Source organism: Pinus tabuliformis, chromosome 4_2 (genome assembly GCF_031772625.1).
Source record: "Pinus tabuliformis cultivar Carrire ecotype Pingquan chromosome 4_2, CPIR1, whole genome shotgun sequence".
Taxonomy (NCBI): domain Eukaryota; kingdom Viridiplantae; phylum Streptophyta; class Pinopsida; order Pinales; family Pinaceae; genus Pinus; species Pinus tabuliformis.
This window is the reverse complement of record NC_142304.1, coordinates 644,428,693-644,443,440: the sequence shown is the minus strand read 5'-3', so window position 1 is coordinate 644,443,440 and position 14,748 is coordinate 644,428,693. Positions and strand designations below refer to the sequence as shown.

The following is a 14,748-nucleotide window of genomic DNA, read 5'->3' as shown; positions in this document are numbered from 1 at the left end:
TGTGTTGGTGGAATTAGTGACTTATAGTAATGGGTGCTTTTCCATTTTCCATCAGGCTATGGAGTCAATAAGGATTTGAAAAAAGAACAACAACAAATTATAAAGAAAATGTTACAGGGAAAGATAGGTGAGCAATAGCATATCTCAAGGCTGGATGGTGAAATGACTTTTCAATCGGGATCAAGGAGCAACTAAGAATTCCTTAAACCAAACAATGAAGAAGGATGAAGAGAATCAATTGGGATTGGAGGGAAACTAAGAGTTCTCTAAACCAGATATCAGAAGAAAAGATAGAAATGTATAACAGTAAAAGTAGAGTGTAACATTTAAGCAAATTCTACAGTAACATCCCTGTGATAACATTTAGAATTAGAACACATATTAATTTATGGAATACTTAGAAAATAATGTGAACAAATGAAATTTGTACTTCACTGAGATAACTCAACACATGAATCCTGTAAGGAAGTTTCTTTATAACTTTTCCTGTCTGTCAACTGGAATTTTGGTACAATAACCTTTAGGTAATAGATCAGTTAGCTACAGCCATATTTAGAAATTCCCCACAATACTTCAAATTATGAAGTATTTATACAAAAAATTATTACAAAATATCCTAAACTGATTTAAGACTTATTCAAATAAAAAGAAATATCTTTATGCAAGAATATAGAGACACCTAGGAGACTAAAGGCTAGCTGTCCCTACTTTTATTGATTTTATTGTTTGTTGTTTTGATCTTTTGCTACTTTCTCTCTTTTGTTGTTGCTCTACACTGACTGTTTTTTATGATGTTGAGTGTCTTTTACGCTGGCTTTATCTTTAAACTCTGTTTTCTTACTTTTAAACTCTGTCTTTCATATGGTACTCTTTAACTTAACTGATTTGTTACTCTTTACTATTTTACCTTAACTGCTCTGTTTTAACTGTTTTACCTTTCATTTTCACATTAAAATCATTCAACTTTTCCCAAGACTCTACATCTAGTAATTTAATCTTTACCATTCTTCTGAATATTTCATCAGCCTCTGTGTATTTTTAAAATGTAGGTTTGTTGATAAAGAGATATTTTACCTCATGCTGGAGGTAAAAGAGATTCTCAAAAGTCTGATAGAGCACTTTTCCTGTTGGAATTCCTTTCATGGCTAAATTGTTTTCTTGTTCCTTTGCCACTTCTCTGATTTTCTTATCATAGTCTTCATGCTTCATTAATCTTTCATTGATAACCAAATGATTTGGCTAGCATTTCTACCTCAAATCATCAAATTTCACCATAAATTTGGTTATTGCAAACTCCATGTTTTTACACTTGCCTTCAAGTTGTACAATCAAGTTCCTCTTAGAAATTACCTTTCTCATTTCTAGAATTTTTTCAGTGCTGTCACTTATGCCAATCTTTTCCAATTCCTGTTTGTTCTTGGAATTAAGAAACTTAATGATTTCATTGGCCTCCTCTAGTTTTTTACCAAGTTCTTCCTTAACTTTTTGAATAGCTTCAATTGCTTCCTTGATTAAATCCTTTTACTCAAATATGACTTGGATGGATAGCCAAATATCATTAACAAAGTTAATGATATTGGCCCACAGCTGCTGCTTTGCTTGGGCAAGTGGTTCTTTCAATGTCAATTCTTTCGCTAACTTCTGCATTCTTTGAGTCAATCCGTTTGACTTCTGCGTTTCATTTTTATGCATGATTTGTACCAACTTCTTTTCATCTTCTAGACTTTTTATTTGATTTTTATGTCTATTTATTTCATTTGTTTGGATGGACATATTCTACATAGCTTTGATTAATTTACCTGCTTCATCACTAGGATGAGCTGCTGCGGTAGATGATTCTATAACTGATGTAGTTGTTGATGTAGTGGGAAGTGTTGTAGCTACTAGAACTGTTGTGGTTGCTGAAGCTGCTAAAGTAGAAGGAACTGTTGTAGTAACTGTAGGAATAGTAGTGACAATAACTGCTTCCATGGTAACCTTCTTTTCCTGCACCAATTTTTCCATCTCTTTCTCCATTTCTTTCAGTTGAGTTGTCAACTGAAGGATTAGATTCATCATTTGATATTTTGGGCCTTCATTCTCCAAAACTTCTTTTGCTTGTGGATGCTCAGTAGGAGATAATTTCAGTTGCTTCTTCAACACAACAATGTCTTCATTCCTTCTTTTTTTTCTCTGCCTTGATGCCATTTGGATTATAGCCAATTTCAATAACCAAGTCTTCCAATGATTTAATTATGTTATCCTTTGCTTGTGAGGATGCCTTCTCTAGTTTTAATTGTGCTTTGATATTCTCTAGAGAATTTTGAAGTTTTCTCTAGAGAATTTTTCTTTTTGTAATTTGTTGATGACTTAGGATGTTGAACTGCGGGCTGCAAAAAGGTCATCTACATTTTTCCTGTCTTATAATCAAATCCAGAAAGTAATATGTTATGGCTTCCAGGAGTCTGTTTCAAGTACTGTGAATATATTTAAGCTTTTATTTCTTCATTTTTGGCCTTAATATCTTTGTATCTTTCTTTGATGTCTATTTCTATGTCCATTGGTTTACTTGAAGAAGAGACTTCAACATATGCTGCTTCTTGATGATCTGTGCACTAGAAGTTGAAGGCTAATGAGTTTCCTTTGAAACTGATGGAAGTGAATTTTCTTTAATTACAGCGTCTGTATCAATGATCTCAATTGTATCAATTACTTCTTCTTGCTCATTTACTGGATTCAGCTTTGTTCTTTTTCTATACATAATTTAAAATTTGTTATCTGTTGTATCTTTGTTTGAGCAAGAACCTCTTCTCTAGTCCTTTTTGCACTTTTGTCCTGTAGGGCTATAGTATGTAGAATGGAACTAGTATGCATGTGCTTCTCCATATCCAGTAAGGTGTTTTCCAACCACTTTGACTGGTTGCCATATCTTTCAATCTTTGGCTTGGACTCATGAATAAAAGGGCTCAATTTAAACTTGAGTCTTAGTTTGTTTATGACACCCAAAGGATCATACTGCCATTTGAAACTATAATTGAACTTCCTTTCTTGTAAACATCTTTTTGTTTCCTCTCCAGCATCCCTATTATTGCGGTTAAAAGGACCAAGCTGGTTCTTGATTTTAAACTTTGTTTTCGTCTTGGCTGATAGAAATTTAACATCATCTGAATTTATAATTTTCTTGATATATTCTAGTGCAAATATCCTCATGGGGAGATATTTGGGCAGCTTATATGGAGTTATTTGACATCCATACACCCTAATTTCAGTTTAGTTTTCATATAAATTTCAGTCTCTGGTTTTACTATGTTTTGACAACTGTAAAAATTTCTTTATTTCATCACTAGCCCTGGGTTGATTGCTACTGCTTAGCATGTTAACAACTGGGTGAAAAAATGAATGAATGAAGTCCTTGTAGCTGAAATTAGTGGAATATTTTTGGATTAAGGGTGTCCAAAAGATAACAGATCTAGGATTGCCCTCAGTGTCCAGTTTTTGGATGTTAACTATAAACCTTTATGTTTGGAAATATAGAAACATATGGCACAATACGGAAGAGTATTTGAATACTCTTTCATCTGGCAATATGATCAATTGATCATGGATTCTGTCTACTAAGAATTGGGCAAAATTGAAAACTGTAGCTGGAGGGTTGCCTGGGCAAAAAATTGAAAGGAAACCAAGTATAGGTTCATCTACATGTTCATTAGCAATATATCCTAGAATACAGGACAACATGGTTACAATCCGTCTTTTTCTCTCATAGAAAATGGTGGCAGAATATGGAGGGTTGTATGTAGGAACTTGAGTTTTTTCTAGGAGGAAAGTCTGAAAAATTTGGGATCTCTTGGGAAGGTCCAACTTTAAGTACACATCAATTAGGGTTTGAATAGAAAATGGGGCTTCATCAGGCTTTTCCTAGACCTACAACATTTCATATATTGATCCTACTGTGATTGTGAACAAAATTTGTTGGTTAGGAGAGACTATGGCTCTTCGACTTGGGAAATAGCAGAGTTGACATAGGTGGATGATTTCAGGGAACTGGTATACCTGTGAGAACAAGTATTTGGGTAAATTTGACTCCCATATTTGAATATCATCATTCTGGTTGAGGAATTTATCTTTGCTTCAGCAGTGGAATTTTAAAAGATTGTTAGGGGAGGTTGTGTTTTGATTTGGAAATCTCTATCAATCAATGGGAGGTGGTCAATATCTAGGTGAGGAGTTTGTAGGGCTTTTGCATTCAGAATGCTTTGGGAAGCCATAGATTTTTTTATTTTATTCAATTTATCACTATCTGGCTTAAGAAGTAGGCTTAGGACCTCTAGAATAGTGTGAAAAGATGAATACAGTCTGGAAAAATGGTTTTGGATGCAATAGTGGCTTTCTTTAGGTCGGCAAGGCTTTTAAATTAGTTCAATTGATTAATCTATTAGAAATGTTGTGCAAAGCTTAAGTACAAGCCTTTGGCACATCAGGAATACCTGGAAAATGAAGCTTTGGTATACAGAATGGTTCTCTGGGGGCAGCGAAGGCTTTCTAAGGCTTCAATGGTCTTTATACTGCTTCAAATCGGATTCGGTAGTGTCTTCTGGTAGTAAAAGTTTGAATTCTGGTTGTAAATGACTTAAAATGGTTCAGCAGATATTCTGGCACTTTAGAATAGGTCGACAAAGGTTCTTTTCTTCAATCCTTAACAGAATAATAGTGAAAATATTGGAAAGGGCTACTTGTTTCATTTTTAACCAACAATGGTTAATCTTTGGGCGCGGGATTAAATTTAAATAGCAGGGTGGTTTCATCGAGGAGGTGGTAAGGTGGTTTATCGCACACTTAAAAGTGGTATGGTGGTATTATTTTAGAGGATTGTATATAACATGGGGCTACCACGTAGCAAAAAGGCGGGCGGGGAAAAAAACTTATCTCACATACTTTTGTGATGCTAGAAGTCAGACGTCAGAGTGTGCGATCTAGAATGCGAGCCGTTGGATCTAGCGGTGGGTGATGGGAGGGTTATCGAGTGGTGGAGTTGTGAGGGATAAGTCGGGGAGTAGGGTTGGGTTAATTAAAAAGTAAATACGGGAATTAATATATGTGATGAGGGTTAATAAAATGTGGGACTCACGAAGATATTACAGCGGGGGTTTAATAAAATAAACTATAGTTTATCGAATTAAAATGGGGGTTAATGAAATGGTATGCAGGGAAAAAAATGCTAGGGATATGAGTTAAAAGGGTATTGGGGAGGGTTTCTCAATGGGGCCCGATACATTTTAATTATTTAAACTTAGGATAAGGGGGTTTTAGTGGGTTAAAATGAAAAAAAGGGAAATTGATAAGTGGAGAATGATTTTTAAAAGGAAATGTCTAGGGGAGGGTGTAAAATAAAGGGAAAAAGGGTTATTTTACAAGGGAAAATGAGATGAAATAAGGGAAAAGGTAAAATGAAGGGGAAGGGATATTTTTACAAGGGGTAAATCAGTCTGGAAGGAAGTTAGTAATATGAAATAAACCAATTGATGCTTTCCATGCCTTGTGAAAACTGCTTTTGCCTACCCATCATTTACCCTAACATTTTTTCTTCATTTACTAGGTGCATTTGAGCTTGCTGACCCTTTATTTCTTTTTATTTTGTAATCAAACTATCTAATTCTAACCTTATGACTTTCCAATGGCTCAGATTAAACTATTGAGTTCATTATTATTCTCTACCTAACTACTGATTTGCCAAGATTAAACAGTTTGGCTAGATCTTTATTCTCTATCTATCAACATGAACTTTAAAGCATGAATGAATCAAGATTAATCTTTTTGACCATCATGGATTGTAGCATTTTTGACAAGTTGCACACAATCTTATTTTGAAAAGTAAAGTAAAAAGTAGTGGCATTTGAATTTGCATCACTTTCAGAATCTATTTTTTTATCTCTTTTTGGTGGGGTTTATACTTTATACTCTTTTTTTATCTTTTTCTTTTATTAGTCCTTTGATTTTTCTTTTAGGACTTCACCCGCTTTACATTTTTTATTTTTAATACGAGAAAACATTTTGCAGAAAGCAAAAGTATGTAAAATATTACCAGACTACTCATAGTCAATTCAAATTATGAATCCTATTATTATAGAACTCTAACAAATACGATTGTAGGGGTAGATAGACCAAGTCTCCAACCTCAAACTACCTCTCAACTAGGTGGAAGTCTTCATAGACCTTGTACTAATTTTCTGCAACCTATAATGTGTCTTTGAGAGCCTTGAGTATCTCATCGCTTTCTTGGATCCAATATCTAGCTCCTAGGGCCCTGTTATCTCCAAACACCATGTCAAAGAAATATAAAGTATCATAACTATAAATATCTATGAAAGAGGACATACCGATGGACATATGATATGAAGTGTTATAGCAATAGTCCCCTAGGTGTATCCACTTCACCCATGCTCATTGTTTCCTTGTCATGTAGTTTCTCAAGTAGCCTTCCAGCCACTTGTTCACTACCTCCATCTGTCTATGAGTCTGTGTGTGGTAGCTGATATTAGGTGTGAGGTCAGTAATAACCAATCTAAAGGGATCCTACCGAAATCCCCCCATGAACCTATTATCCTTGTCACTAATAATGGTCTCTGGAAGGCCATGCAACTTGAACACCTCCTTGATGAAGAGCTCGACTACCTGTGAAGCTAAGTACCTAGCTAGAATAATGAAAAAGTGGGTGAACTTACTCAACCTATCCACCACCACGTAGATGTAGTCTCACCCTTGAATAACTGGAAGCCTTGTGATGAAGTCCATGTAGATCCTCTCCCATTTCTCCTTTGGAATAGGTAGAGGCTAAAGTAGTCATGTTGGATGTGTGTGCCCTACCTTATTCATCTAGCATGTGCTGCACTCATGCAGATATCTCAAGATATCCCCCTTGAGGCCCTTCCATGTGAAACATTCCCTGACAATTGTGTGGGTCTTTAGGAAACTGGCATGCCTTACAAGAGATGAATCGTGTGCTACCCTCAGGATTTTCTCCTAAAGTTGAGACCTTGGAACTAATAAATCTGATTCTTGCAGTATATCACCTCATCCATGACATTGTACCCGTCATCCCCAAATGTTCCATCCAAAATATTACACACTTGTTGTCTCTTGGAGTACTTGACCAAAATTTGTGCCCTCCAATATTGCACAATATCCATGAGAGAAAGTGTCAGGGGTATCCTAGAAAGTGCATCAGCAACCACATTATTCTTGAATCCCCTTAACATACTCTATCTCAAAATCATAGGCTTGAATCTTGCTGACCCACTTGTGCTTCCTGTCATTGAGCTCATTCTGCTCCAAGAAGAACTAAAAACTATTGTGATAAGTCTTTACCCCAGATATATTCCCCACTAGGTTCTTTATGAACTTGGCTAATGCATGCATTATGGCTAACATCTATTTTTCATATATGGAGTACAACCTCTCATAACCCCAAAATTTATAGGTCTCATAACCGATGGGGTTACCACCCTACATCAAGACAACCTCAATGCCCTCACTTAATGCATCGCACTCTAGTATGAAGGGCTTTGAAAAATATGGTAGTGCTAAAACTAGGCAGGAACTCATCACTACCTTTACGTGCTAAAAAGCCTCATGTGTTGTATATGTCCACTCAAATCCCCTAATCCTTTTTAGATCTATGAGGGGTGCGTCCAACTATGGAAACCCATTCAAAAATTGCTAGTAATATGTGCACATGCCCAAGAACCCTCTAAGCTCTGTCATTCCCCTAGGAGTAGGCTAATCCAGAATGACCCAAATCTTCTTCTCGTGAAATCATACTCCATCCTCCCCAATCACATGGCTCGATTACAACATCTTTGTCATATTGGCGTACAAATACTACTTCTCCAAAATACGCATCACCTCCTCCAAGAGCTACAAGTTCTCCTCCCACGTCCAACTGCATATCAGTATATCATAAAAAAATACCAGCACATATTTGTGCAACCACTTGTAGAACATGTGGTTCATGCAAGACTAAAAAGTAGCTAGTGCATTTCTTAGCCCAATGGGCATAACCAAGAACTCTAAGTGCCCATAGTGGCACCGAAAAGTAGTCTTAGGGATGTCCTACCCCCTCACCTGAATCTAATGGTACCCTAAGCACAAGTGTATCATGGAGAAGTACTTTTCTCCTCTCAAATAGTCCATTAGCTCATTTATTCATGTGATGGGGTATATGTTCTTGAGTTTCTTCTTATTAATGGACCTGTAGTCGATGTACATCTGTAGAGTCTTGTCCTTCTTCTTCACCAGTACCACAAAAGAAGTCAAGGGGCTAGAAGTCAACCTAATATGGCCCAAGGCTAGCAACTCCTGAATGACCATATCCATCTCATCCAAGTATGCCTTGGATGCCTCTATGGAATGGTGACGATTGCCAACACCCTATCCTCTAACTCTATGGTGTACTCAAAACCTCTGTCTATTGGTCGGCTTGGAGGAATCTCTCCAAAAACTAGTTGATGCCAAGATGTAAGACTGCTAACTTGTCTAGATGAGCCTATCGTGTGTGAGTCTAATTCTTCAAATATTGAGCTCCACTACCCATGCTATATCCACATGTTGCAAATTTGCCTCCATCTTGTTGTCTGACACGATGTGGTGGGGGTAGGAATGCATAATCATTAACACTAACTTCATCCCATTATGCCCCAATAACTCCATCTCTAAGCCCTTGTAATATGTAATGACATGCCTAAGAGAGTACAACCACTAAATTCCCAACACCACATTAGTGTTTGATACTTTTCACAGCAAAGAAATCATTGGTGACCATGTATTTCCCCATTGTCAACATGATCTTGTGGATAATCCTGATGCACTTCATACTCTTATCCCCTAGTAGTAGAACTAAGAAGCCCTAAAAAGGTTTTATGAATAACCACCTCTATTCTACTAGTTGAGAAGATGTGAAGTTGTGGGTGGCCCTGTTGTCCATTAAAACAGTCACTCATTTCCCTTGAATAGTTCCTCTGACATGTAATGTCAAGCACCTCAAGATCCATGTAACTGAAGTGATGATGCCTCCTTTGGTATCTTGAGAATGTGGCTCCTCCTCTGCATCATGGTGCTCCTCCTCTCCTATCTACTCCTGCACATCCTCCCATTTAAGCTAAATATTAGAGAACACCTCAATGTAATGGGCCTTTCCCTTAGTGAATTTGTGGCATGGATGCCATGGCTCTTAGCATGCGAAGCAAAGCTTCCTCCTCTGGAGGTCCCTCCTGGTCTCATCATCCATCTATCCACATCCTTTCCACTCCTTACAAGGAGGTATAATGTCCTTACCCTTATGAAGAAAGGTAGGTATGGGAGGTATACTAGTCTTAGGGACTCCATCCACCATGTGCCTATTCTTGGTAATAACATCACGCAAATTCACACACTTATAAGCCCTCACCCAACCATGTAGTGTGTCTATCAACTCGTCAATGAATAACATAAACAATCTCGCCTCCAAGATGTAAGACAACATCACTACTAGCCTTTGGAACTCTATGATATAAGCCTCAACACTACCTTTGTAATTGAACTAGGCCAAATCTCTGAAGTGTAGTTCTAGGGCTTTCCTGTCAAATCGCTCTATAAGCCTTTGTGTGAACTCAGTGTAGGAAGTAATGCTAGCGTGACCTAGGGTGATCAACCCATGACACCACCACTATTATATATATCCATCCAAGTGCAAGGTGGAAAAATTAATCAAACATGTATCCTTCATGGGGTTTAGCTCCAGATAAGTATCCATCTTATGCACCCATGCCTTAGCTGAAATCCTAGTTGGCCCATCAAAGAAAAGTAGTGTAATCTTACCCACTATCATCTACAAGTCCTAGTCATGTTGACCTCCCCTATATAATGAATCAACTCGACCTCTATACTTCTTTCTCAAGGGGTATAACTCCCTAAAATTCATGACCTTCTTGATTCTTGGGTCCAACGAATCATACTCCTCAATCCCCTCTAAGAATGACCTCATCAAGGTTGCAAATGATCCTAGATCTCCTATGGGTCCATATGAAAATAGGGGCATAATGGGGAAACTAGAATAATCGATTATAGGCGGCGTCTCTTGATGGTTTGTGCATTCATGTGTTTGTATCCCTTTACCAATCCAAGATCCTCCTCCCCCATTGTTGTCCTATCTCCCTTGGTTTTATAAATGAATGCTAAGCAACTGTGCCAGCATGTCCATCATGCAATTTTTTTCCTGGAAAAATCTACCAATGTAAACTCCTTTCCTCCATGTTTAGGCTCTCCTTCATTCTCCATCGGTTCTTTGTCGCAGATATTACACTCTCTAGCATGTTCTACTTCAGTATCTAAAAAAGGGTCAGGCCCTTAGCCTCCATGATGTCCTCTTTTACCTCAACCCTACCTTTGTGAAAGAACACACCTCCAAAGCAAGGTGGCATCACCAATTCCTGCTCCAATAAATGGCCAAGAACATGCTTTTATACCACTATAATATTCCTAAAAAGGAAATTAACAGTAAATACAAAAATAATGAAGTAGGAACAACAAGATAAATTAAAAACCACGAACACAAGTTAGAACACCAAGATATCCAATAGAATAAACTAATCCATTTTATTAATAAACTGGGTAGGAGTACATAGAGTGAGTTGAAATGATAGAACTTGGGCTTTCTATGCAAGCTATGTAAAACCCATAAGAGAAATATTTGACCCAGATGAGGAATGAGCCAGAACAAGAAATGCACACTACCTAGTAATAATATCCTATTGAATGTTGGTTGGAGCAATGGTTTTAGGGCTAAATAATCCTCACAATGCTTTGAAAATTTAACCCTAAACTCTTCTCCTAAAAACCATAAAAATTGGGAAAGGGGTTACCCCCACTTCAAGCAGTGAGAAAGCCCTCCAACAGGTGTGTACAACCCAATTGGCTAAATGTGCATACCCTTGTGAGAAATTTGTTGCTAAAAATAATTTCCCAACTCTAAATCTGTGAAATCCTCCCTAAATTATAAAATAATATTCATAAATCCCTTCTCCTTGGTTCCTTGAGCTCCTAACAACCTCCTCCAAAGCCTACATAAGCTCTTCCTAGTAAGCTCCACGCACTGTTAGAAAATGAGAAATTCGGCCTCCAGAAATGTCCCAAAGGTACCCCTGGGAAATCTTAGCAAAATTCTAAGATGGGAAATGCTATTGCAAATTCTATCCACCCAAATCACTAAAGTTGGCCTAGAAACCACCAAGGTGAACTACCTTTACAACTAGGAAATGCACACCACTGGTTTGTTCTGCTGCAAATAATGCCCTATAGAGGCCCCATAATGGACTCCCCAAATTCCAAACTAGGGAGACACTCAAAGTTCTTTGAAACCAGTGTGGAATTTCGATTGAAATTCTCATGCTCAACAACTCTCCAATCCTTGTGTTAAGAAACTCCAAGAGAGGTCAAATTCTGAAACGTAATGGTCAAAACATAATTAGAAAATTCCTCGCTTTTGTCTTTTATACTCTTGGCCCATGTGTGCCCCCCTGGTGGTCTCCACGTTCCATTAATTCACACTCCTTCCCTCAAGGGGTTTGTATTTCTTCCCTTTCTTTAGAGTGGGACCCATACACCCATTTTTCCTAAGTCTAAGATGCCAAAAGTTGCCTCCAATGCCAAAACTGCAAAAATTATTACACTTAGTAACTTTATGGAATTGAGGATATCATAGGGCCATACAAATAATTGAGACATAAAGCAAAAATAAATCCAATGAAAAGGTTTGAATCCCCCCTAGATCACCTTATACAAATTATGAAAAATTTTACGATTTCCCATGACCCTTGTAATATGAGTTTTAGGAGATAAAATTTACGGCCTCCCATGACCGTTGTAATATAAGGGCTAGGGAGGAGATAGGGTTCTAGCAAATCTAAGATCTATGGATTTGACTTTAACCTGCACTTTCATATTTTTCATCTTGATCTAGGCATAGAATATTCATCCTTATCTAAAGAGTAAAACTTTTGATGTTGAATAATACAACATTGAAAGAGATAGTGAACCCTTTTGCAAAAAGGTACAAGAGAAACCACAATGCCAGAAAAAGGAATAAATTCCTCATTTAGACAACACATCACTAAGAGAAATCTTCATATGTGCTTTTGCAACAAAATGCTATGAAGTTTTGGGAAACATTGTGTTAGCATCCATCCCTAGGACCTAGGGAAACACAAATTGTCTCTATAGAATGGGACAATTGATAACAAAAAGAAAAATGAATTTGTAACCTTGTTTATATAAATCCAATTTCTTCTTAATTATATCTGACAAGAGAAATGTTTCATATACGTTACGATCATTTGTGTTTCTCCATGTTAACAATTGTTTATAGATCTTCTCATGAAATCGAACCCTTGTTAGAAGTTGTATGTAATGTATCTATCACCATCTCTATCAATTGAAATTCATTAACTCCATGATTTTGTAACCTATGAGATTTGATCCTACCTCACTGAGTATTGAAAATACAATGAGGATTATAAATCCATAACATGATCCCCATCAACGAAACTATATCCCTTCATATAAGCTATTTTCATTTCTAAAGCAATATCTCACTTAGTCTATATCTAAGAGCCCAAGCCAAATAGAGAACCAAAGACAACATAACTACAGACAGAAATAGAAGGTTACTTCTTTAACGAATTGAGCATAAAAATAGATGCATAGATAAGTTGGTTGAAGATCAAAATATCCCTTAAAAAACTACCTCTAAATCTTCCCTTACACTTAGAAACAAGCATTGCCACTTATTTAACTAACTCAAACACCTATTGTGAATGCTCTAACTCATTGTGAGCTCCTTTTTTATTCATTTTTTCTAACACTCTTCCTTAATAGAGTAAAAAATTCCTATGATACTTAACATATGTCTCTATATTACAAACATTGAATTTGTGAGTTCTTCCCTCATCAAATCATTGAATTTCCAAATTATTTTTGAGAAATTGTTGGAATTACAAGTTTTAATCATTGAAATTGTGATATAAATTTTATAATGAAAATAAAAATATATGAACCATTGATTGTTAAAATGATGATTTCCTATTTAAATATGATTGAAATATAAAATTTACTTTAACATTAAAAATGTCACCATTATTTTTTGGATGATATTATATTTTTGGAAAAAAACATATAGGCATGTTAAATAATTCATCAAATAACTAGTATTAAAATAATTAATTATAAAAGAAAAACAAATATTGTGAACTCCCTTTTTATTCATTTTTCTCTAACACTCTTCATAAATAGAGAAATAAATTTCCTATGATACTTAACAGTGTCCATGTTACAAACATTGCCTTTGCTAGTTCTTCTTTCATCAAATCATTGAATTTCCAAATGATTTTTGATACTTAACATATATGTCTTCCTATTACAAACAAACATTCTCTGTGTGATTTTTTCTATCATTAAATTTCCAAATAATTTTTGAAAAAAATGTTGGAATTAAAAAAAACACACACAAACATATTAAATAATTGATCAAATAACCAATAATAAAATAATTAATTATAAAAGATGAAAAAATTATTCATTAACGAACGATTATTAATACGAGATAAATAAATTTAATGTGTTTTTATAGTTTAAAAATAATTAAATTTTTTATATTTACATAAAGTTTAAAAATGAACTTTAATGTATTTACCTATAGTTTAAAAATAATTAAATTTATTGTGTTTACATATAGTTTAAAAATAAATCAAGAGAAAGTGATGCCAATTGTTACCCATTTTTTTGTGATAAAAAGTTTCCATGAACTTTTATCAAAATTTATCCACAATAACCTTGGACCCTTTGAGAGTGTAGGCTGAGTACATAATAACCACCTTTCACTAAAGGAATTACAACGCAATTGGGAAGGCTTGTTATGTTCAAACATTTGTGAGAAGTTATTTTCAGCGGAAGTTTTATTTGTTTTTTTGTAAGCTAAGGTATGATTCCATTAATAGAAAAATAGAGAAACTATGTACATATAAATTCCGTCACCTGCCCCGAAGGGAAACCAAGTGAGCTTCAAAAATAAGTCATGTCCCATGTCCAGGTGAGTATATGGTCAGATTGTCTAAACAGGAAAGAGAATACTACTGTTCAACCTTAACATACTAATCAAAACTGCGAAACTACGAAGACAGAACTGAACTGAAAAGCTTTCTATGATAACGAAACTACCAAAAAGAGTGATCTGTAAAAAACCGTCAGACGCTACTGTTTCAGGTCATCTGGCTGAAGATCAGGTTCCGCCTTAACAATGCCACCATCTCGGATGAGCTGAGTTAACTTATCGATCTTCCTGTCCTGCATCATGAGAGTAATTTGGAGGTTCTTCAGTTCTTTTTTCAGATTTTCTTAGGCGATGTCCACCATCTCCGCTGCTACCTGTTCCAGAGACTTAGCAAGCAAACGCTTCAGACCCCAATAAACGTGCAGAGATTGTTTATATAGGGACATCCGCCCTCTGGTGTGGCCAGGGTCAGGGATATAATGCTCCCAATCCGCCATTTCCAGATCCGATTGCTCCTGCAGGGCCTCCTCCTCTAGATGGTCTACAAACCGCCGAACTTTTGGATGAGTTTCATGCATATAGGCGCTCTCGGCTTCCGCCAATTTGCGTCGCATATCCCTCTTTCCTCGCCCCCTTCCAGGAACCCCAGCACTGCCACCTTCCTCGCGAGCTCGGGCATGACCACGACCACG

The 14,748-nt window shown here is 36.4% G+C and overlaps 1 protein-coding gene across 1 annotated transcript in view; it reads left to right on the top strand.

The window, feature by feature from the left end:
* Nucleotides 1–14,331, top strand: part of LOC149171018 (uncharacterized) — a 36,247-nt gene extending 21,916 nt beyond the window's left edge. The window contains exon 2 of the mRNA XM_089425810.1: nucleotides 14,269–14,331. Coding sequence (XP_089281936.1) covers nucleotides 14,269–14,331 — 63 coding nt within the window. The remainder of the gene's footprint in view (nucleotides 1–14,268) is intronic.
* The last annotated feature ends 417 nt before the right edge of the window (nucleotides 14,332–14,748 follow it).